Genomic DNA, 21,971 nt, shown 5'->3' on the forward strand with positions numbered 1-21,971 from the left:
GGAACAGACACGTCGGAAAAGAAATGGCAGAGTCAGGCAAGTCCCTCCTAGGTTGGTAGTCTGTCTGTCTGAGTGCTGCTGGCTACGTCAGTCTTATCAAATCGGTTCTTGGTCGCTGATTCGACTTCTTCCTGGTGTGTTGTTCTTCCCTGTATGTAGGTAATACTGATGCCGATGCAGATGAGGTAATCTCGCGGCAGTCAAGAGACATGCAGGAGCCGAGTAGTCGAAGAAAGTGTATGCAGAGACAGATTGGAGGCGGTCTGCACACACAACGGCGCAACAAGCAACGGCCAATTCTTAGGTTATTCTGGCCCGAGGTGGACAAAGAATATAGGCAGGGGCAGGTTGGGATTCTTTTTCTGTGAGATGCAGGGACGATGGACTTCTTTGACGATGAGATGCGCAGCTTTTGTTCGTAGGTATGCTGGGAACGCAAAGGGCAAACGACGAGCGAGTGTCTGTCTGCTTACCTGTCTGACTGCCTGTCTGGGCACCAAAGATTCTTGAAAGTGTGATATGTGTGTGGCCTCTGCCTTCAAGGTAACGGATACGGGGAGAAAGTGCTCCTTGGATTTCGGCATCAATTTCCATGCAGAGACATCCCGAACCCAAAGCTTTCCGTGTGTGGATCAGGGCTGTTTAATCTGACCTGGAAGCATACCACTGAGAGTCTAAAGTGTCAAAGATCCGACGAAGTCAAGACCGTATTATAAACGGGCTCGAACGTGACCCAAACCCAGTGTACCTAGGTAGATGGCTACCTAGTCCAGGAACGCGAGGAAAAACACCCAATACCCCCATCGTCTTCTTGTCGCCGACTTCGAGACCTCGCGGGCCTACTAGTTAAACAACCTCTTAACCATTCCTTAGAAGGGTTGTTTTTCATCTGTACCTACCTATTCGGTGAAGTGAACCCCGAAGCTTTGGCCGGATGGCCGCCCCGATTCAAGACAACCAACGTAGCACTCGGCCTCTCGGCGACCCCCCTTGCTCGACCCGGCTCTTCATCCCGCAGCTGTCCGTGCTCCCCGAGGGGTTTGAAGCTCATGCGGGGCTGGTATATGGGTGGGTGTTTTCTGTGGCCCTTGCCCCTGCTGTATACCTCAATGGCTCTCCCCCCGAAGCACTCTTCATGTGGCAGCCCGTTGACGCCGAGCAAGATCGCAGGGTCGAACTCGAGACGGCTCTGGAGCAAGATGCATTTGAATTTGAACAGTGACTTCATGTCTAGACATTGCCCTATCGTTGTTCACCGTCCCCTCTAACATCCGACGTTGTTCTGTCATGGCTGTCTGTATTGTTTCCCCTGATGGTCTCTCCTGTGTTGCACTAACTAGGCTAATGTCGCCCGTCCACCTCGCTTATCGGGCTATCGGCCGCTAAGACCAATCAGCCCAATCCGTCGTTTCTGAGGGATGAATTTTTTATTGGGTTTTTTGGCTTTACTTTCGTCCACGACTCACAGAGGCAAGCATTGATCATTGATGCAATGAGCCAACTCTCTGCCATCTTATCGGATCACTTACTATCGTTGTTGAGCTCAGAACTCGCGTAATATCTTGCGGTTGAGATCTTGACACTGACACACCTTCGCATATCGCAGCTCTGCGACACCTGAATCCAAACACTGCAACTACCCATCTTCCAATCTTGTTATCTGCGATAACAATTACTGTGGATCAGCAAAGCTAGCTAGCATCCGCGCAAGCATCTGCTCTGATCGGGGGTTCTCCATACGTTTTGCAACATCGATAGGTACTCACCACGAGCAAGCCAACTCCACTATCGAACTGCTTGACCTGCTGCTTGGGGGGTACAGAAATGTATCCTGTGTTTACTCCAACTTGAAGACGCATCTACATAATGGCTACGCAACTGCGGAAGAAGCTGGTGTATTCGGTTGACAGCCCCTTCTCTGCAACACATTGGTACGGTCCTTCTATCTACCTACCTACCTATGCTTTTGTGCTCGCTCATGCTAACGAAGAACAGGCCAGATGTTACCCCTGAAGATCAAGATGCAATTCTAGAACTTCTCATCAGGTATGTTTCGAACCTCTCCATTCCTCTTACTCTGGCGAGATCTGTCTTTTCGTGAAAAATAACCTTGCTGACAAGAAACACAGCCTTTTGTACCCTCTGGGCCAATACCGTCAGAGGCACATCAAGCCCTCAGAAGGCAAGCGTACAGCCAAGAGAAAGAGAACGGCACCGGGTGCAACCTCGACCGAACCGGTCAAGAGCGAACGCCCGCCAGCACCGGAACTAGCCTCCTTCATCGACGTCGGCCTAGTGGCAATTACACGCAACCTTGAAAAGCTTGCAGCAGGTCAGCAGGGTTTCGAGGGTACCTCCAAACACGATAACGCCACGGCGAACTCGCCTAGCCCGTACTCTATTATCTTTGTTGCTCGCTCGGGTCAGCCCTCCGCCTTCAACTGCCAACTCCCCCAGATGGTCGCCGTTGCTTCCAAGAGCTCGCCGTCTGAGCCTCCAACGCGGCTTGTAGGTTATTCGAGGCCGTGCGCCGAGAAGCTCAGTGCTTGCCTAGGTATTCCAAGGGCCTCGGCGGTTGGAATACGGGTCGGTGCTCCCATGTCCAAAGCTCTGGTCGATTACGTTCAGCAACACGTCTCTCCCGTCAGAGTGGCTTGGCTTGATGAGGCTGAGAAAGCTGTGTATCGTCCTACACAGTTGAAGATAGACGAGAAGATGGTGCCGGCGAAGAAGAGCGGCAAGGCTTGATTTTGAGCATCGATATCGCCAGTTACGGAGGCTGAAGTGTCAACTTTTGGAGAGACTTTAATACGGCAAAGCTGATTGAGCAATCTGTAAGTTCTTAAATAATCTTGTTGGTCAAGTCCCGCCAGGTCCTCCTGTACAATAACAAGGGCTACATAGCCATTCCTCCATTGTGTTCATCGTTTGGGCAATGAATAATTTTTGGCCCTTCTGCCATCTTGTATGCCCAATAACCCTTGTTTTCAACGCGCGAGTTGACAAAAGACGCTTGTTTTCATAGGTATGGTAGTCGCAACTGCTGATTATCCCTAACTGCTGGCACATTTTTACAACAAACCGGCTATATACAATACAATAAGCATTATTTAACATCTCTAGAGTACACATGTACTGGCTTCCTTCTTTAAGCTCCTACTTACCTAACTTGTTTCGTTCTAGGCACTCCCATAGGAAGTAGCAAAGCATAACCTACTCCTTCCACTCACGATATCATGGGAGAGGGGCAATGACTTCCTTGTCTCAACTAGAGGGCAAATGCTCTTGCCTGGCTACTCATCAATACAACAAATCGCCTGGGAAAGCGTGCCAGTCTCTTTTTAACGCATCGACTGCTGAGCGATGACCTGCAAACTCCTGCCCTTTGCCTCCGCTTTCTCTCTCAAGACTCTTTTGTTTTTGTTTTACTCGAACCTTCTTTCCCTCCTTCTTTCCTTCCTCCCACATCTTCTCGACCCCCCCCCCCCCCTTCATCACCATCACTCTTTCGAAGCCTTTTTCGCCTCTTCGCCATCCTCTCCTACCAAGATCACCAGTCGTCGAAAATCTCCACGATCTACACGCTTTCTCTGACTCAGCCTCAAGCCAAGGCTCAAAGTACCATCAGGAACGGCTCTGTCGAGGTCACCAGCGCACGAACTGGAAAAAGTAAGTCGTTTGCTTCTCTCCCTGACCGCTCTTTTGCATTTGATGTTTCCATGCTTCTTGGGCATAGGTCATCCCGCCTATTTCTCTCTCTCTCTCTCTCTTTTATTTCTATTGCCTCTCTTCAAAGCACTTCCCTGGCCAGTTCATCAAGTGCTTCGTGATTCTACCTAAATGGACGTTATCACAATGTTCGAAGCTCATCTATCTAATGCTCCAGATCCCAGTATCATCATAGACATACAAGCGTCAACGACAGTCAATACAGTTGACAGTATGGATAAAGCTGCCCAAATGGAAGCGGCCAAGGCTCTGGCACAGGAGTTCAGATCTGGAAGTAGTTCCAGGCGTGGCGGTGGGACTCGGGCCGGTTGCAGGGGAGCGAGCCGCGGCGTGGGTGCAGGGCAAATCGCGGAAACCTCTCGATCCCAGTATTCTCGGGGCACGACGAGTAAGTCGTCTCCAGGCAAAGTACATCATCCTCTTCACTGACGATTCTTCTTTCCTTCGTAGGCCAGCCCACGCCAAATGCCTCCTCCGCCCAAGCATTTCCGAAGGTTGACCCTGCCCTTGCGAGCTGGCTTGGGGGCCACAAAGAAAACCAGACCAAACCTGCAGCCTTCATGCAGGTCCAACCTCTTCCTAAGCCGACTAACATCACTCACAAGCCTGTACCTGCTTCAGCCAAAAGCAACACTTCTCAAGGCCAGCCGAATGTCTCGGTGGGCTCTAACTTGGACAAGATCACTTCGACTTTGAAGCCCAGTGGCCTTGAGAAGATTAGTTGGGACACGGCGGAGGCAGCCGGTGCCCGTACTCGGAATGTAACCAATGTTGCAGAGGCTGAGCTCGACGCTGGCTTGACCGCCAGAGCTTCTGCCCTGCTTCTCAAAGATGGAAAGGATACCATCAACCGACCTGCTATTAACCTCGATGGGCAAATCTCTCGTCTTCTTGAGAAGGGCCAGAGCAATGGCGAGGTTGAGAAGACAGCGGAGACGGCCGACAGCAATATTTTGTTCTTGCAGCAGCCAAAGGCCGGCACGATACTATGGGCTCTTCAACAGCTTGAAGCCGGGTTGGAGCTTCCTGACCCACAGCAGTTGAGAGCTCGCGGAGCCGCAACCGAAGGTCGCCATTCCCCGTCTGAGACTGCCATGCCACGAGATAAATTCTTTGCCACGACGCAAAAGAATGTCAACAGAGCTACGGACCATCAGATAGTCGACGAGTCCAAGGCCAATGAGTCCAAGACGGATGATCTCAATTGCCACTGCCCTAAAAGAAGCCACCCTGTTATTGGCCTGGCAGCTTCGAAATACAACACAGACGCAGACGGCGATGTTGACATCTCCGGCATGACCACTGCGGCTCGTAACAAGTTTGCAGTTAACGTCGTTCTTCAAGACCACGCTATGGCTGACTGCCCTGTTCTGCTGAGAACCAAGGCAAAGTACCCCTTGTATTTTGGTGCGAACCCGGCCATGGCGACGGACGAGAATGACAGCCTTAGTGTCACCCGCTGGGAGGATTCTCACCACACGACCCCTCTACCAGCTCAGCAGCAGCAGCCGCAGCCTCAGCCTCAACCTCAGCAGCAGCAGCCTAGTAGAGGCAGAGGTCTCATGTCTTCTATTTGGGCATAAATCGTTATCAGAGAATGCGCAGATTCAATTGGGATGTGACCACCATTCGAGCCATTTTGCGTCAACTGCCAGATGCTGATTCAATAGTCTCCCTACGATGGCATATCGGAACACGTCGTCATGACACTGGAACAGGCGACTATTTGTGGCCATTCCGAAAAGATTGTTCGGATGACGATGCAATAAGTTGTTTCTTACGGCTGGTTCTCTTTAATGGTGCCCTATAGTGGCACAACCCCGAGAACCCGCTCAAAGGGGGCTAACTTCTGATTACATTGGCCTCAGGATGGGCGTTCGGAAATGACGAATATGCCGAGGAGGTAAAGGACTGTTGGGGGAATGAGAAATGGTTGGTTTGGTATTTGGAAGAAGGATGATTCGAGGGCTCGGCGAGGAAGGAACCGTCTCTATGACGCCGGTTCTGGCGTCTAACAGTACTTGTTCCGTCGCCGCATTCTATTTGCTCGGAGATGTAAGACCGTCCACCCGAACGGACCTTAGATAGTCAGTCAATCAACAAGGTTTTGCAGAGGAATTGTTTGTAGCCTTGATCGTCGATGTCGATGCGCGGGTGTTGCAAAAGCATTTCACAGCAGCGGGGCTCGGAGCGGCCTCATGACTTTCACGACGTGATCTTAAGGTTATGCACGTGGTCATTAGATATTGGACAAGATCGCCTATTTTGTGTCCCAACAACTCCTTTTATGCTCTGGAAATCCCATCCTCTTTTTGGTTTACGCGTTACTAATCTCCTTTTCTAACAACTTAACGCCCTCCCGCACCTTGGGCGAGAAATGCCTCCGCAGCAGCTCGCCCTCCCACACTGTCGTTGCGAACGGGTTACTGCCCTCGACGCTCTCGCTCAGCGCGTTATATGTGCCATCGCCTTTCCTCTCCTCGGTGCGCCACAGGGCGGCAATCTTCTTGCCATGCGTGTGCGAGACGTCCTGCATCAGCGCCAGCACCGCCTGCGCCGACTTGTCGGGCACGTGCAGCGCCGCGGACATGAGCTGCTTCGAAAAAGCCGCCAGCCGTAGCGGCGGGACGGAGCGGATCTGGTAGGCGGGCAGAAGCACGGCCGTCAGACAGCGCAGCAGTAGGACGGTGGTGGTCTGGAGGTTCACGCGGTTGTCGCGTGTCGCCGCGGCGGCCGAGGGCTGGATGTGTAGAGACTTTGAGGTCAGCTCGAGGTCCGGGTTCATGGAGAAGGAGGGAAGCGAGGTGAAGAGGTGGGTAACGAAGTGGGAGAGGTCGAGGTGCAGCTGGGCACGGGAGTTGTGTGCGTCCTGGCCCGCGAGCAGGGCGAAGGCCGTCACGGTGCAGAGCAGGGCTTCGCGGGTTGTGTTACGGGACGGGCCGTCGTCGTCTTCTTCTTCTTCTTCGTCGTCGTCATCACCGCCGGCTCCTTGGCTTTGTTCGCCTTCGACATCCTCGGCATCTTCGGCGTCCTCCTGGGCGTGGCGGATGAGGTCCTTAAGGGCCTCCAGCAAATCACCAAAGAAGTCTTGGTTGATGAGGTGGGCGTACTTGGCCAGGCCCTCGAGGACGGCGCCCATGAGATGCGGCACGCGCATCTTGAGGATACGAAAGTAGGACGCGAACACGAGTTTGAGGGTCTCGGACTGCATGCGCTCGCGTTCCTCGTGGCTGACGAGGGCGTCGGCCTGCTGCATGTCCTTCTCGATGGCCTTTTGCTCCTTGAGCATCTTGCGCTCCTTCTTGGTGCGGAACTCCTTCTTGAAGCTCTTGCGTGACTGCGGCGCCGGCGCGCCCGGGTCGCGCTCCCGGTCGACGCGGTCCTGAGACGCCTTGCCGGCGAACTCGGATAGCAGGCGCAGGTGGAGGAACAGGTTGGGCACGCTCTCATCGACGGCGAAGCCGCGGGCTTTCATCATCTTGGTCAGCAGCGAAACGGCCTCCATCGAGGGCCGGCCTTCCTCGTCCTCAACGAAGAGCGTCTCGAGCGATCGGCGGCATTTCACGTAGTCGGCGTCGATCTTGCGCTTGGAGAGCTTGCTGACGAGGATCTTGAGGAGGTCGCTACGGAAGTTGAAGTGCGGCACCGCGGTGACGAGCGTGCACGCACAGGAGATGGCAACGCTCGAGATGCTCTGCCCCGTCTGGCGCGTGGCAGGGATATCGGCTTTTGCCCACTTGGCCAGTTCCTTGATGTAGGCCTGGTAGTTGGAGACAAGGGCCTGCTCGAAGGCGCGCAGCTTGCGAACCTCCTTAGAGAGCTTCTCGACAGGGGCGTCCTCGGCGACGGGGCGGATGCGGTAGCCCGGGATGGCGTCTTTGTAGACGGCAAGCTGGGTGGCCAGCGTGAGCTTTTGGATGGCCTGAATGCGCGACTGGCCGATCTTGGCGAGGGCCTTGAAGGCGCCGACGTTCTCCTCTGGGTCCTCGTTCAGCGCCATGGCGATCTTGGCGAGCTCCTCCTTGGCCTGGTGGATCTGGACGGGCTCAGGTAGGTTCGACTCTTCTTCCTCTTTCCTACGGTCCTGGCGCAGCCGTTCGGCGGCGGCCTCGGCGGTGGCGTCTTCATCCTCGCGGCCCTCGAGCCATTCGCCGTCACTTTCGACCGAGGCGGCGTCATCATCTCTGTTGTCGCCCTCGAGGGACTGGTACTGTTCGACACGGCCGTCGGCCGTCTTGATCGGCAGCCGGTTGCTGTTTTTCTTCTCCTTCTTCCCCTTGCGTGGACGGTTCTCGTAGTCCTGCTCCAGATTCCAGCCAGCCGCGCTCTTGAAGAAGGATTTTTGGATCTTCTTGGAGCCCTTGCCGGCGGTGTCGTGCTCGTCTTCGGGGGGCGGCGTGAGCCTACGGCGTTTGGTGGCTCTGGAGGACATTTTTAAGGGAGATTAAAGAACGTGTGGTCGATCGTGTCCGTCTGGTGTCGGTGGTCGATGTTCTTCTATTTCGCTGGCCCTCAGTTCTCTTCTCTCCACGTCGGAGGGAAAGATTTCTCGATGCGCGGGTAGATTGAATGGGGAGCCCAGCGGCGCTGAAAGAGGGACCGTCGAGAACTTTTTAGTGGAGTCATATCAATTAGGCCAATGATAACCCGGACACCACTCAGACCGCCCGAAATTTTTTGGGTTTCTGCCGCTACTCCAACCTTTTCGCATCGCAATGCACTTCTGCATCCCACTCTCGGGCTTGGTAGCGATTGCAAGTCTTCCCCTCCCTTTCCGAAGAAACGCACCCTTCTTGTACACATCAACAGCCTGAACCCACAAGAAAAAGGGCAAGAAACCAAAACAGATAGCCCACCATGCGTCCCCTTACGGAAAAGGAGACCGAGACCCTCTTCAACAAGCTGGCTAGCTACATGGGCAGCTCGCTCAAGAACCTCATCGCCCCGCTCGACAACGGCCCCGAGCCGGACCGCTACGTCTTCCGCATGATCCGCGACCGCGTGTACTACGTGCGCCTCTCCGTCGCCAATCTGGCAACCAGCATCGCCCGCGAGAAGCTTCTCAGCATCGGCATCTGCTTGGGTATGTTCCCGCGCACATCCATCCATACTCGTGCACCACGACATTCTGCGGCAAACGTTGCGACTAATCAGCTCGATACAGGCAAGTTCACAAAGACTGGCAAGTTCCGTCTGCACGTCACCGCCCTTCCGGTTCTCAGCGAGCACGCAAGATACAAGATCTGGGTCAAGGTATGTTCCGGCCACCCCCCGGCAAGGCCTATCGGAAGCGACATTCGCTAATATCTGCCCGTGAACAGCCCAATGGAGAGATGCCCTTCCTGTATGGTGGCAACATCGTCAAGGCCCACGTCGGCCGCTGGTCCGAAGATTGTCCGGAACACCAGGGCGTCATCGTCTTCTCCATGGACGACAAGCCCCTCGGCTTCGGCGTCACCGCCCGCTCGACGGCCGAGGCGCGCCGTCTCGACCCCACTGGTGTTGTGTGCTTCAGGCAATCCGATTGCGGCGAGTACCTGCGTGACGAAGATACCCTCTTTGCCGGTTAAACGGGTTTTGTTTTGTGTGTGAAGGAACGGAGGAGGACGGGAGGAAGCCGGAATGCCGACTCTGCTTCTGGCTTCTTTGGGCATATTATTTTATGTTGTACATCTTTGGGACGGCGTTTTTCGGTTTACCAAAAAAAGAGAGTCAGAAGACGCGGTGGGGCATTTTGACGGCGTTTCTTGTTGGTCATCAGCAGTCTTGTTCTTTCGGTCGATGTTTTTAGCTGGGGGACTACGCTGGTACTGCCGGTGGCCTTTCGCTGCCCCCCCCCCCCCCCCCCCCCTCGACTAGTACTATACAACCACCTGAAGGATCCACGCAGTGGTTTTGCACGTGTTCGATCACATATCAGATACACTGGTGGCTGAGAAGCAACTGAACAGCGAATGGGTTTATAGTGGTGCCGTAGTTGACGAGAGCTCTTGTGTTGGTCGTTCCCGACAATGCCAGCAGGTCCAACAATTATGCCATGTATCGCGGTACTATTAGCTCCTCGAAACATGGAAAAGAGGCCGTTTTCTGATTCATCACGCATGCCAACGTCCTGCTTCCTCATCCCCGCTCTCGCCCCTGTCTCTTTGACTTTACGGCTTCTGTTCGTATCCCGTGATCCCCGAAACCACCTCCTCGACAATCTGCTCCTTGACCTTCTCGATGCTCGGCGTTACCGGCCGACTCTCGCGGCTAAAGATGCGGATGTGCTGCCTCTCCGCGACGTACTCGCTGTCGGCGTACCCCAGCAGACCTCCGATGTCCGAGCTCTGGTGGCCCTTGATGCGCATGATCTCCGGAGCGGCGTAATTGACGAGCGCGCGGCCGACCTCGATGGGCGTGCCGCCCCATGGCTTGCCGCCCGGGGTTGCGCTCGCGCCGTGCAGCCGGTCGACGACGACGAGCCGGACGGCCTCCTGCTGCGCAAAGTTGCCCTCGACGTCGAGCACGCCAGCGGGGAGCAGCCCCGCCTTGCGCAACAAGGCGCTGTGGGCGCCGGAGTCGATGTACAACGTGCCGTGGGGCTTGAGGCCGTGGATGAGCCAGAAATGGCGATCGCGGATCGGGTCCGAGGAAGGGAGGAAGCGGGTGTGCAGCGGCGGCCTCTCGACAGACTGGTCGAGGCGCAGGGAGGCGGTGGACTGGGACATGGGGTCTTCGGCGTGGTCGTGATGGTGCTCGTTGTCGGTGTCGTGGTCGTCGCCCTCGTGGACAGTGGCGTCGAAGCGCGGGGAGGACCGCTGCTGGGCCTGGACGTAGCGCACGATCTTGACAATGTTGCCCGGGTTGGAAGAGCGGGTGATGACGGTCGTCACGCCCGCCGAGGTTGCTAGTCTCGCGGCGACGATCTTGGTCATCATGCCACCGGTGCCGAGGGAGGAGCCCGCTGTTGAGACTGTTTGGGACGTGTCAGTTTCGGCACGATTCTGTGAGTCCCACATCCTTCCTCAGATGCTTCAACTTACCATCCGCCTGGATACTGGAGATGTCCTCGACGACCTCGATGGCCTGAGCGTCCGGGTGGGTTCTGGGGTTTTTGTCGTAGAGACAATCCACGTCGGTCATGAGGAACAGCATGTCTGCGTGGACCATGCCGGCAGCGATGGCGGAGAGGGTATCGTTGTCGCCGAACTTGATTTCCGACACCGCCAGGGTATCGTTCTCGTTGACGATGGGGATGACCCCCAGGTCAAGAAGCTCGTTGAACGTGTTCTGGGCATTGAGATACCGCGTCCTCTGTAATCCTGTCAGACATATTTATGGGTCTCGTCTGGCAATCCGACTTACATCCGCAATGTCGTTCCGAGTGAGTAGAATCTGGGCGACGGGTTGTCTGAAGTGGCCGAACAAATCGTCCCATAGACTGATGAGCCTGCATTGGCCGATTGCCGCTAACGCCTGCAAGTCCTGTCAGCCATGTTCTCCGAGGTCTCGAGAGTGCAGAAACAGGACCAACCTGCAGTGTTGACAGGTGCTTCGGCCGCTTGTCCATCTCCATGCGAAGAAGGCCAACGCCGATGGCACCGGATGAGACAATGACTACTCTATGGCCATCTTTTCTCAACTTCACCGCCGTCTCTACAATAAGACTGAGAATGGATAAGAGGGGTTGGTGAGTATCCTCATCAACAATGGAGCTTGTGCCTGTTGAAATGAGTTGGTATGAACCATCGTGGAAAACAAGCCTGGGCGACTCACCTAGCTTCAGCACCACCGTCAGGGGTTTGCGACTCTCACGGTGCTTCATATCTGCAAGCGAGGGTATATAGAGTTAGTCACAGACGCTCTTCCTCTCTCTTTCTCTCTCTACTTCTAACACCGCGCCTTTTGCTGCCAACACAGGAACGCAATGCGAAATAAGTACAAATAGCTCCAAGAACAGAAGAATCAAAAGACGCCCAACGGTGTCATCAGGCACGTTACGTAGGGGAGAAAAATACTGGATCCTCTTACACGTTGGACCACTCTCTTCCGCCATTGCCAGAAACTCAGGCCAGCCAGTTGTCGAGTAAATGTGGGACGCTGGGACGAAGAGGGTGGTAATGTTCAAGGTCCCTGGTCAGTGGTTTTTTTTGCGCGCCCTTTGTCGTCAGGCTTGGTTTCTGCTCGCGGCGCTGGGCGACTGGTTCGGTAGGGGGAAAAACCCTGCCGGAGGGCCCGACATCGGGATCGTCCGGCGTAACAGAGAAGGGCGGGCGGGAGAGGACCCGGGAGTCAAGTCGGAAAAGTCCTGTGATTGGGCAGTTGCCTTTCTCTAGAATTTGAAGAGTCCGGGGCAGAGGTGGCCCATGCCGGTACTCTGTGATCTTCGCCGATAACCCATCTCTTAGCGGTCGCTTCTCCGAGTTGCTTTCAACCTTGCTGACCTACCCTGCAGTAGATATCATGCACGTATGTAGCTTGGAAGTTGGAGAATATGATGGGCTGGCTTGACGTATCATCAAGTCAAGTTGCGTATGAAGGGCGCGCCTTTGTTGATCGCATCTGGAGCAACTTTAAGGTTGGGCGACGCGAGGGCCGAACCCATTGGCTTCAAGTTGCAAGGCGGTGAAAGCCAAGAACACTCCTGCCACGACCCCAATGTCAATAGCCCAATGCTACTACTGAACCATCAAGCACGCATTGGTAGATACCTTTGAGTATGTTTTGGCCGAAAAGGGGGAACGACGATATGGCTGGTAAATGGCCTACCAACCTGGCGGTTCGTCAGCTCGTTGGCACTGTTAGTTAGCCTTATCGATAGCGGCCAAAATTTCCCCGATCTGATACCATCAGCAACCTCCGTCCTGGCTAAGTCACCTACCTACCCTTTCAATCAATCGCCTACACCCAGCGACAACTTTCATAGCACTACCCAACCCGAATCACCCAGCATGACGATTCTCGACGATAATCAAGTGCCTGCAGCGCCCTCCGAGGCCCCTTCGACGACGGCAGCGGCGGCGGCGGTCCCTTCGACGCAGCCGCAGCAGCAACAACAACAACCGCCGCCGCGTGAACTCCGTAATGATCCCGCCCGTACAGGTTTCGACCCGCAGACCAAGTGGTGGATGAATTACTTCAATGTACTCACCGGCCGCATGACCCCCGAGGGCCAGTTTCACTACCGCGAGGCCCGCTACCGCGCCAACGAGGAGCGCGACTGCAAGCGCTGCGAGGAGCACCGCGACTGGCTGCTCGCCTTCTCCCCGACCGTGCGCTTCCTCAACGACAAGATCACCGCCCTCAACGGCAACCTCGACTCGTCCAACATTCTCTGCAGGCGCTGCCCCGCCCGCCTGACCGAGGACGGCGAGGTGCACCGCCAGTCCGGCGGCTTCAGCCCTGCCCACGGCATCCTAATCTGCGCCAACGAGGTGAGGGACCGCAAGCACCTCGAGGACACGCTGTCACACGAGATGGTACACGCCTGGGACCATTTGCGGTGGAACGTCGACTGGATGGGCGACTTGGACCTGAAGCATGCGGCGTGTACAGAGGTAGGCCACTCCGTCGGACGCTTCCCGAGAACCGAGGAGGGGTTTGTGAATGGAAAGCTGACTTGCGCACAAACAGATCCGCGCATCGACGCTCAGCGGCGAGTGCAGGTGGACGAGGGAGGCCTTCACGAGAGGCAACTGGAGCTTGTCGCAGCAGTTCCAGGACTGCGTGCGGAAGCGCGCCATACAGTCCGTGCTCAACCGGCCAAGGTGCAAGGACGATGTGCAGGCGACCAAGGTGGTGAACCAGGTCTGGGAATCGTGCTTCAGCGACACGCGGCCCTTTGACGAGGTTTATAGATGATGAGACGGCGAAAGGAAAGAAGACACGATAATGATGGTGGTGACGGATGGGCTCGGGAGACGAGCATATGCGTGTGTGTGTGTGTGTGTGTGTATGTGTGCGTGTACAATACCCCCCAAAACAGCTGGATGCACTACTGTATTTATTCTCATGGAAGCAAAACACCCAAAATAACAGCAAAACTTGACGATGAATGGCTATGCTTGTCTGGTTTTCTCTCTCCTCTCTCTTCATACTTTAAAAAACGACGGACATCAACGGTACCCAACTCCCGTACATGCAACTGGAAACCACACCTCCCTCCTAAACCCCAAGCCGTAGATAGATCAGAGCCTGCCTGAATCCGTAAAGAAGAAACGCCGTTAATCCTACAAGGGCCGTTATGCCTCGATAGTTTGTGATGCATGAATCATAAGGGTCATTAATTAGGAGCTCCTCTCGCGGTTGGCGGCTCTCTCGCCCTTGACGCAGTGCTTGACGATCCAAGGATGGGTCTGGACCTGCTCCAGAGGTATTCTCTTCTCGGGGTCGAGGACGAGCAACTGGGTGACGGCATCAGCATGTAGTCTTAACAAAAATGGTGCATTGGGTAGCACGTTGACTCACCTTCTTGATCAGGTCCTTAGCCTCGGGACTGACAAACGACGGGACGGTCATGTCAGCCCGGGCAATCCTCCTCTGTGTCATGACAGGCGTGTCCTCGAAGGGCGCTTCACCGACAAGAAACTCGTACGTCAGGACACCCAGACTCCAGAGGTCGACCTTTTCATTGTAGTAGTTGTCCGAGCTGCCGGGCTTGATCATTTCAGGTGGAAGGTAGTCGAGGGTACCGCACATCGTGTTGCGGCGGTTGTTAGGGGCGTGGACGCTCCAGCCGAAATCCGAGATCTTGATCTCGCCGTGGATGCCCATGAGGATGTTTTCGGGCTTGATGTCTCTGTGGATAACATGCTTGCGATGCAGGTAGCGCAGAGCTGACGCCATCTGGGCGATGTACTGCGCCGACTTCCACTCAGGGAAGCGGCTCTCCTTGCGCAGGTGCTTGTACAGCTCGCCCTTGCCAGCGAATTCGAGAATGAGGAAGACGCGCTTGCTGTCGTGGAAGTGGCCGTACAACTGGAGAATGTTGGGATGTCGCAGGTTGCTCTGGATCTCGATCTCGCGGCGAACCTGCTTCTCGACGCGGCCCTGCTGGAGCTCGTTCTTGTGCAGGACCTTCAGGGCGCAGATGAAGCCACTCGTGCGCTCTCTCGCAAGGTACACGCGGCCGAACTTGCCCTTGCCCAGAGGCCGGCCGATTTCGAACATGCCCAGATGGAAGACTTTAGGCGTCGAGGGCTCGAGGATGATGGACACGGCGGACTTGCGTTCGATCTCGGCGACCTCATCTGACGTCCTCGACGAGGTTGAGGGGAGGGGCTTTCTTGTGGGCGACGCAGGGTTTTTCGCATGCCGTTGGACGGTTTGCGAGGGCAGCGTTACCGAGGCGACGGCGTTGGTGCTCTGGGACTGGAGTGCAACCTTGACGAGGTTCGGTCTGCTCGAGCTCTGGGAGAGCTGTGATGTCTTGACCAAGGACTTTACGCGCCGTGTCAGCCATAGTACTGCCGGGTGGTAAGAGCACACCGACGAGAGGCACGAACCTGGGTCTTGGAGTAGAGCTTGCCGCCGTCAACAGGCTCATTCTCGTCATTGACGGACATGCGCTCAAAGCGCGACTCCAACGTTCGAGTAGCCATCGTTGCTGGAGATGCGTAACTAAGACGAGCGTTCCCTGCTGGTTAGAAAGAGATGCACTGGGAGGGTTTCTGGGATTAAGGAAACCTGGAGTTGGTTGTCAGGTTTATTAAGAAAGGTTTCGGGTAACGATGCACCAACCTCTGTGGAAGCTAAACAACGGGGGTCGGGGTGGTTGCCAGGGAGACAGGATCCAGCCAACCGCAACAACAGGGCAGCGACCTGTCCCGCTATTTTCAGGAACAGCACCGTATGCTACGGTCTACCTGACTCTTCCCCCCCCCCCCCACTTTCCACTCCAGCTGATGTCTTCCATGCTGGGAACAACCGCTTCGTCTGAGCTCTTAGCCGCTGTCAGCTTGGTCTGACGTGAACATTTCCAGTCCATCCAAGATCTAAGCTTGATCCTTCCCAGCCCCGTTTCAAGGCATGCGCCTGACCAATGGTTAGTTAGTCAGGGTGTGTTGCCCAGGAAGCTCTGTGTTCTGCAGAGGTCGAATGGCATCTCCGCTAGGCACTATCCACACCCCGTATCCCAGTTCCAGCATCGCCCTCCCATGATAGTTGCATTCAGCTCACTCAACACTACGGCATTGTGATGATTCTTAGTGACGGGATGAAAAGGGTGGGAACAATCACAAACAAATTGAATCGAGTGTGATTGCTGTACCCGTCGAGTAGTGCCTGTTACGTCTTGGCTTGTGAGACGGAGGCTTTAATCTCACTGCGGTGTTGGTCAACCAACGAGCAATGATGATTCCAGATCAGCTTGAGGTTATCACCACGCTTGTCGCGATGGAGTTCATATCTCGCTCCATACTCGCTCCATACCTCGGCCTGGATGATACGTTCCCCAAGTTTCATTTTTGAAAGATCATACGCACCATTCGGGTGGAAAATGTTAACCAAACTGCTATACTGTATCTCCGATGGGCTACCACGGCGGTATATCGAAAGGCCACTAGCCCACGCAATCCTCTTCGCATCAACTAGAATAACATACCGCAGCTGTCCTTCTACATTCAAGAACTTCGAGGGTTACAATTCAGGTTCAACACTACCATACCCATTTCTTCTCCACCAAAGATCCCGAATTCGTCGACAGCGTTCAGTCTCAACAGACACAAGATGGAATGCTATTATCCGAGTCCGGCCCTGCCGGTCGTCCCTAAATGTCGCCTACTACCTTTGGAACTTCTAAAACAGAAGGCCTATGCAATCGGACGCCATGTCGAGATTTACGTCAAATGTGACCGGTGCGACAGAAGCATAATAGCACCCGTGTCATGCAATTGGGTCCTTAGGATGAGCGAGGACAAGGTCTGGTTTCCGGGGCCGGTGACGACCATGATCCGAGTCTCCCCTCAGCTGTGTCCCGGATACAACGACGGTAGCTGCATCGCCATGAGAACCCCCGAGTACATTCTGACCTGGGTGAAACTGAAATCGATTCCCGGCGTACTCAAGACGGACAAGGAATGGTTAGAGCTTCGATACCCGCCAGCGGAGGGATATTCCGCACCGCCCCAATGGCAGGACAGACTGAAGCGTGCAACAAAGTTGATGCCCAATTTAACGCCCCCCTATACCCGCTACCTCTGCTGGAGGTTCGCCTGGCATCTCTTCTGGCACCACAAAGGCATGAGGCACAAGGACGCCCCCCTCGAGAGGATGTGGGGCAACGTCGCGGCGGACGTCCTGCTGTGGCATTTCCAGCTTCTCGGGGATGCGGACCTCGAAGCCTTGTATTGCACGAGTGTAAGGAGCCTCGTCGGGTTGCTCGTTTGTCAATGGGACTGCGGCATCACCATTCTCGAGATGTTCTATGCCGTAAGACGAGACCTCGACAAGCCCTGCTTCAACCCGCTCAAGTCGGCCGTCCAGCGGGCCGACACGGCCATGCGCAAGTACATCACGGCCCATGTCGCTAGAGTCGGCCACAAAGAGCAAGAATATCGACGGTGGATGGTTAGCGATGCCTTTCTGGCCATTGAAGACAGATTGCGAGAGCATATGGGCGAAGAAGAGCATTTGTTTCTTACCGAGCGGTGGTCCCCCCCTTTGCCACTCCTGGGCGAGGATTTCGGACTCTTCTCATAGGACGACGTCGAGGATATAGCAGAAAACCCGAGCCGACCAGATGAAAATCGCGCATATAATGCGATCTGTGGCCTGCATACCATATCCATAACCAAAAAGCATTTCAAATATCGATCAAGCCCCGAAAAGCGATGGCCTCGCGCAGGCCAGAGATGGACCACACAGAACTCTAAATAGTTTGGCTCTGGGCTTATCGAGGATCTCGCTAATCCTACACGCGAGTTCAAGAAGGGTGAGGATATGGAGAGTAACGACTGGGGAAAACAGGGCCTGTCGAGGAACTTCAGCGATCGGGGTCTGATGAACTATGTAAGCTCGACCGATTTGGAGGGAGGAAAGCCCCCCAGAAAAAGGAAAGGAAGGGTGTTTCTAGGGAAAAGTGAATGGAACCACTAAGTCGCCGAAATCCCAAGCTATCTATTACCTTGGGAATACTGTGTCGGCGATTTCTCTATTCTAAGAGTCTAGATGTCTTTTAGAGACTTGGATTAGTGTTGGTTGTCACATTGAATGCTTAATGATCTCTCCTCAGGTTTCACTTCCGTACTATTATTCGAAGCGGTTCCTTGCTCGCTGTTTTTGTATGTTTGACCCAAGTCATGTAACCATATTTTTTCGGATTTTTATTACAATCCTCTTCCGTTGTACCGTGATCGTCCTCGTCTTCAGTGCGCCGGTGTGCTCGGCGGCGGTCTTGAAAAGACATTGGGCTCACCGAGACATGCAGGGATCGGGGTCCCGAGACTCTTTTGTGTTCCCCGCCAAACCCCACCATCACAGAGCTCCAGCACAAGTCCCTACCTCCGACCCGAGCTGCACTACACCAGAATCTCCCTTCAACACCAACAATTCCGACCGCCGCCACCCCCACGATTCCTACTGAGGCACCCTGCAGGATAATCGCGAACGCCCTTCAACTCGAAAATCCCAAATCCCAACGACCGACGCCCACGATGAATCACATAACCTCCCCCAACGAGCCGTTCCCGACCCCCTCCGCCCTCGCCGCGGCCACGACAACCCACACCCAGCGCAACTTTCGCGTCGCCTCCCGCAAGCTCCCCATCTCCAAGGCCGGCCCCATCGACGAGATGACGGCCTCGCTCGGAATCCCCGTCCCCGAAATGATCTTTGGCGACAACCTCGTGTCCGTCTCCCACGTACCGACGGGCTGGTCCATCTCCTTCAACGCCTACGACGCTCTCGACGCTGTCGACAAGACGGACAAAAAGATGCTCAAGGTTGCCTACGCCCGGGATTGGTCGTCCAGCAGGGAAAAGACGAGCGCGGGCATCAAGGAGGTTGTCAAACCCTATGACTGGTCTTACTCGACCGAGTACCGCGGCTCGCTGCGGGAGCCCGACGACGCCCGGGAGGGACACCACAGACTCGAGGACACGGCGACGCGGCAGATCCCGCTTGAGCTGCTCAAGCGACGGGACCCGATTCTCTTCTTCGACGACGTCGTGCTCTTCGAGAGCGAGCTCGATGACAACGGCATCTCCATTGTCAGCGTCAAGGTCCGCGTCCACGAGAAGCGCATGCTGCTGCTGTGCCGACTGTTCATGCGTCTCGACAACGTCATTGTGCGCATCCGGGACACGAGGGTCTACGCCGACTTCGAGACGGACGAGGTCATTCGGGAGTACACGGCCAAGGAGGACAGCTTCGACAGCGTCAAGCGAGTGAGTTTGCAGACTTCCCTGATCTGTGGATGATTGCTGACGAGGGGGGTTGTGCAGTCACTGTTCATGGAGGGTCGATTGCCGGACGACATTACCATCGCGTTGCGGGACCCGAACCTGCTTTACAACCTACTGCCGACGGTCGAGCAGACGGTACAGAGCGTTTCCCTCAAGCAGTGAAATACGTTCTCTCCCTCCCCTCTCTTTTCCTTTCTCAGTCATTTGCTTCATGGGTTCCTCGCCTCTTCACGAGGAACTGGCGTCCAGGTCAGGGTATGTAGATTCAGGCGTTCCGGGGTGAAAAGTTTACGGCACCTATGGAAGGGTGCCACGATACCTTTGGCAAGAATCGAAAAGATTTGTCCATGCTTCGCGCCACCGGCATAACAGGGAATGTAATCGCCATCGGATTCGCATAACAACCCTAGCAGCTGCTTCTGTAACTGATTACCAAAACGCCCCTTGCCCGTCTCGAGATGAGGACGACAATGTCGATACGACGCGTCACGAACGCCACAGACCTCCAGCAACTCAAAAACACCAAACGACGCGACAAGTGTACGCTCAAAGGTATACCTCCAGCTAGACTCCACGAACAACAACCCAAAGACCCAACCGCGTCGGTGTGGATACTTCCGACTTCATAAGCCATATCAAAGTGAAAAAAAACCGTCCCATTTTGCCCTTCCCAAGCTCTCCCATTTCTCCTGTTTTCTCCCACAAAAAGCTAGTCGAGAAACAACGAACCCGTCAGAATGATCCCGCGAATCCTTCTCCTCACCGCGCATCCCGGTTCGGTGACGAGGCTTCCGTCATCTCCTCAAACTCAAGCTCCCAGCGATCAACCTCCTTGAATTTGCGCGCCGCCTTCTTCAGCTCGTCAGCGCTGCGGGCGGGGTCGCTGCTCTCCTGGCTCTCAAGGGCGTCGTCTTGGATGGGAGCGAAACTGTCGCCATCGGCCCCGGCCTCCGCCTCGCCTTCCGCCTCGGTCTCGTCCTCGACTGCGCCTTCATTTTCCTTGTCTGACAGACGACGGCTGTAAGTGCGTGTGGAAGAACGCCTCGCCGCCTTGGACTTTTCAGCCGCCGCAGTCGTCTTGCCACCACGGGAGGCCGGCCGATTCGCCGTGGCACTGTCAAGAGGCGTGATCTTCGTGCGTCGGGAGCGGGTGCGCGTGCCGGCATACGAGAGCTCGTCGTCGTGCTCGGGGATGTTCGAGGCGTCGATATCATCCTCCTCCTCTGTGTCGTCCGCGCTGTAAGGGTCTCGAGCCTTCTTGTGGCGTCTGCGGGGCAACAGCCCGGTGAGATCCGCCGTGGTGACCTTGGGCGACTTGGCCTGCTTCTTCTGCCGGGACTTGTTCCTCGTCGCCGGGAAGTTGGGGGAATGCGTGAGAGAAGGTGGTGACGAGGCGTCGGAGACATTGCCGTCCCGCGTCGGCGTAGCCGGCGAGGCGCGGCGGCGGCGTTGCTTGGTGAGTGTGTGGATGTCGGGCCATGCCTCGTCGCTATTTTCCGAGTCGCTGCTCTCCGGAGGTGCCATGATCTCATCCCTGTTCGGGGTTACTGGGCGAGGGAAAGCGGACGGCCGCGTAGGTGTGAGAACGGGCGAGGGCAGTTCAGAGAGCTCTGAATCGCTGTCGTCATCTCCCAGACCAGGCACAGACTCAGCCTCAGGCTCGGTCCGAGGTGTTTTCACTGGGCGGTCCGCCTCCTCGCGGCTCTCTATACTCTTGCGCTTGCGTGACGCGGTGCTGGAACTGAGCTCCGCCTCCTTCTGGACAGGTTGTGAATCCGGCGCGAGGACCTGCTGCGACTCAGACTCGGGCTCCGTCGTCGCTCGGAGAGGTTGTGATTTGCGCTTGTTCTGCAGCGGCGTCGACTCGGCCTCAGGTTCGAAATCGTCGCCCTCTTCATCATCCGACTCGGATCCAGATGATAACTCAATCGGCCGCTGCGTACGCTCCTTCTGCGCCGTGCCCAAGATACTCGGTTCCCTCCGCCGGCGTTTGAACATTCCAATGTTGAAAGTCGAACTGATGCCAGGGGTGCTGCCGACTCCGCGACTGCTCGGCCGGATAGGCGCGTCATCTTTGTTGATACTAATACTCGGTGCGCGGCCACGGCGCCTAAAGTGGCTAACACTGAAAGTCGAGGTATCCGATCGCGGCGCACTCGGCGGTGCAGCGTCATCGACATTGTCGTCTTCGCCAAGCGTGGTGTCGAGCCCCTCAAACATGTCGTCGTCCAGGTCCAGCCCCGTCGTGTCCCTCCGATGCTGAACCGGCGTCGCGCGCGTCTTCCTGCCCAGCTCCAACTCGACCGGAGAGTCGGACTTTTGATGCTGATCGCTCGACGTCTTTGCCTTAGAAGACGTCGTGTCGAGCTCATCCTCCAACCTGTCCATGGCCTCGTCCCGCGCGCGGACCGACTTCTCCAGCGCCTGCCTCTGACGCAAACTGGCGCCCCTGCTCAGACGCGTGGACCTGCCCCCCGTTAGGCGAGACGGCTCGCCTCCGTCCTCCTGTTCGAGCTCCTTCCGGATGACCGAGTGCTCGCGATCGCTATGGCTGTAAATATCGCTGCCCGAGGCGGGCGCGGGGCTTGACTTCGCCTCGGGTGCGACGGCGACGGTGACGGGCGCGGGCGGCGCGCGACGCGCTCGTTTGGGTCTCGGCATGGCTGGGATTTTGGTCTGTTTGTTGATGGTAGGTCGATGTCTGAATAATTTTATACCACGTATTTATCGGAGTCTTAAAACTTCGGCACGGTTCACATGAAGCCGAGGGGTCAGGCTGTGATAAGGATGGAATGGTGTGTGATATTTTGATGTGATGTGGGAGGGAAACGCCTGCGAGCGGGACGCGTCGCGAGCTCG

At 55.7% G+C, this 21,971-nt stretch overlaps 11 protein-coding genes across 11 annotated transcripts; 6 read left to right on the forward strand and 5 right to left on the reverse strand.

Annotated features, from left to right (window-relative positions):
- The first annotated feature begins 1,470 nt into the window (after positions 1 to 1,470).
- CDEST_01065 (Putative RNase P, subunit Pop3) lies at positions 1,471 to 2,970 on the forward strand. The gene is made up of 3 exons (XM_062917224.1): positions 1,471 to 1,931; positions 1,996 to 2,046; positions 2,130 to 2,970. The coding sequence occupies exons 1-3, from the start codon at positions 1,867 to 1,869 to the stop codon at positions 2,746 to 2,748; spliced, it is 735 nt and encodes a 244-aa protein (XP_062773275.1). The 5' UTR covers positions 1,471 to 1,866; the 3' UTR covers positions 2,749 to 2,970.
- Positions 2,971 to 3,960: 990 nt separating this feature from the next.
- CDEST_01066 (uncharacterized protein) lies at positions 3,961 to 5,312 on the forward strand (the record flags this gene model as incomplete). Its single annotated transcript, XM_062917225.1, has 2 exons — positions 3,961 to 4,117; positions 4,180 to 5,312. 2 exons carry the CDS (start codon positions 3,961 to 3,963, stop codon positions 5,310 to 5,312), a joined length of 1,290 nt encoding a protein of 429 aa, XP_062773276.1.
- Positions 5,313 to 5,961: 649 nt separating this feature from the next.
- On the reverse strand, positions 5,962 to 8,307 carry CDEST_01067 (Putative nucleolar complex-associated protein). Its single transcript, XM_062917226.1, has one exon. The coding sequence runs from the start codon at positions 8,159 to 8,161 to the stop codon at positions 6,047 to 6,049; it is 2,115 nt and encodes a 704-aa protein (XP_062773277.1). The 5' UTR covers positions 8,162 to 8,307; the 3' UTR covers positions 5,962 to 6,046.
- Positions 8,308 to 8,481: 174 nt separating this feature from the next.
- CDEST_01068 (Putative 60S ribosome subunit biogenesis protein NIP7, pre-PUA) lies at positions 8,482 to 9,625 on the forward strand. The gene is made up of 3 exons (XM_062917227.1): positions 8,482 to 8,812; positions 8,894 to 8,982; positions 9,051 to 9,625. The coding sequence occupies exons 1-3, from the start codon at positions 8,587 to 8,589 to the stop codon at positions 9,297 to 9,299; spliced, it is 564 nt and encodes a 187-aa protein (XP_062773278.1). The 5' UTR covers positions 8,482 to 8,586; the 3' UTR covers positions 9,300 to 9,625.
- Position 9,626: 1 nt separating this feature from the next.
- CDEST_01069 (Putative aspartate/glutamate/uridylate kinase, glutamate/acetylglutamate kinase, PUA) lies at positions 9,627 to 11,981 on the reverse strand. The gene is made up of 6 exons (XM_062917228.1): positions 11,743 to 11,981; positions 11,488 to 11,538; positions 11,246 to 11,433; positions 11,077 to 11,187; positions 10,755 to 11,025; positions 9,627 to 10,684 (listed from the first exon to the last, which is right to left on the reverse strand). Exons 1-6 carry the CDS (start codon positions 11,765 to 11,767, stop codon positions 9,882 to 9,884), a joined length of 1,449 nt encoding a protein of 482 aa, XP_062773279.1. The 5' UTR covers positions 11,768 to 11,981; the 3' UTR covers positions 9,627 to 9,881.
- Positions 11,982 to 12,567: 586 nt separating this feature from the next.
- CDEST_01070 (Putative peptidase M76, ATP23) lies at positions 12,568 to 13,763 on the forward strand. The gene is made up of 2 exons (XM_062917229.1): positions 12,568 to 13,268; positions 13,345 to 13,763. The coding sequence occupies exons 1-2, from the start codon at positions 12,663 to 12,665 to the stop codon at positions 13,570 to 13,572; spliced, it is 834 nt and encodes a 277-aa protein (XP_062773280.1). The 5' UTR covers positions 12,568 to 12,662; the 3' UTR covers positions 13,573 to 13,763.
- Positions 13,764 to 13,767: 4 nt separating this feature from the next.
- Positions 13,768 to 15,424, reverse strand: CDEST_01071 (Putative serine/threonine-protein kinase, active). Its single transcript, XM_062917230.1, has 3 exons — positions 15,216 to 15,424; positions 14,179 to 15,150; positions 13,768 to 14,114 (listed from the first exon to the last, which is right to left on the reverse strand). The coding sequence occupies exons 1-3, from the start codon at positions 15,309 to 15,311 to the stop codon at positions 13,998 to 14,000; spliced, it is 1,185 nt and encodes a 394-aa protein (XP_062773281.1). The 5' UTR covers positions 15,312 to 15,424; the 3' UTR covers positions 13,768 to 13,997.
- A 783-nt stretch (positions 15,425 to 16,207) lies between these two features.
- On the forward strand, positions 16,208 to 17,409 carry CDEST_01072 (uncharacterized protein; the record flags this gene model as incomplete). The annotated part of the gene is made up of 2 exons (XM_062917231.1): positions 16,208 to 16,254; positions 16,359 to 17,409. 2 exons carry the CDS (start codon positions 16,208 to 16,210, stop codon positions 17,407 to 17,409), a joined length of 1,098 nt encoding a protein of 365 aa, XP_062773282.1.
- Positions 17,410 to 17,944: 535 nt separating this feature from the next.
- CDEST_01073 (uncharacterized protein) lies at positions 17,945 to 18,184 on the reverse strand (the record flags this gene model as incomplete). The annotated part of the gene is made up of 1 exon (XM_062917232.1): positions 17,945 to 18,184. One exon carries the CDS (start codon positions 18,182 to 18,184, stop codon positions 17,945 to 17,947), a length of 240 nt encoding a protein of 79 aa, XP_062773283.1.
- A 48-nt stretch (positions 18,185 to 18,232) lies between these two features.
- CDEST_01074 (Putative TIP41-like protein) lies at positions 18,233 to 21,934 on the forward strand. The gene is made up of 2 exons (XM_062917233.1): positions 18,233 to 19,094; positions 19,152 to 21,934. The coding sequence occupies exons 1-2, from the start codon at positions 18,363 to 18,365 to the stop codon at positions 19,272 to 19,274; spliced, it is 855 nt and encodes a 284-aa protein (XP_062773284.1). The 5' UTR covers positions 18,233 to 18,362; the 3' UTR covers positions 19,275 to 21,934.
- CDEST_01075 (uncharacterized protein) lies at positions 19,871 to 21,929 on the reverse strand. Its single transcript, XM_062917234.1, has one exon. The coding sequence runs from the start codon at positions 21,771 to 21,773 to the stop codon at positions 19,872 to 19,874; it is 1,902 nt and encodes a 633-aa protein (XP_062773285.1). The 5' UTR covers positions 21,774 to 21,929; the 3' UTR covers position 19,871.
- Positions 21,935 to 21,971: the final 37 nt, after the last annotated feature.

The sequence above is a fragment of the Colletotrichum destructivum genome, chromosome 1 (genome assembly GCF_034447905.1).
Source record: "Colletotrichum destructivum chromosome 1, complete sequence".
Taxonomy (NCBI): Eukaryota; Fungi; Ascomycota; class Sordariomycetes; order Glomerellales; family Glomerellaceae; genus Colletotrichum; species Colletotrichum destructivum.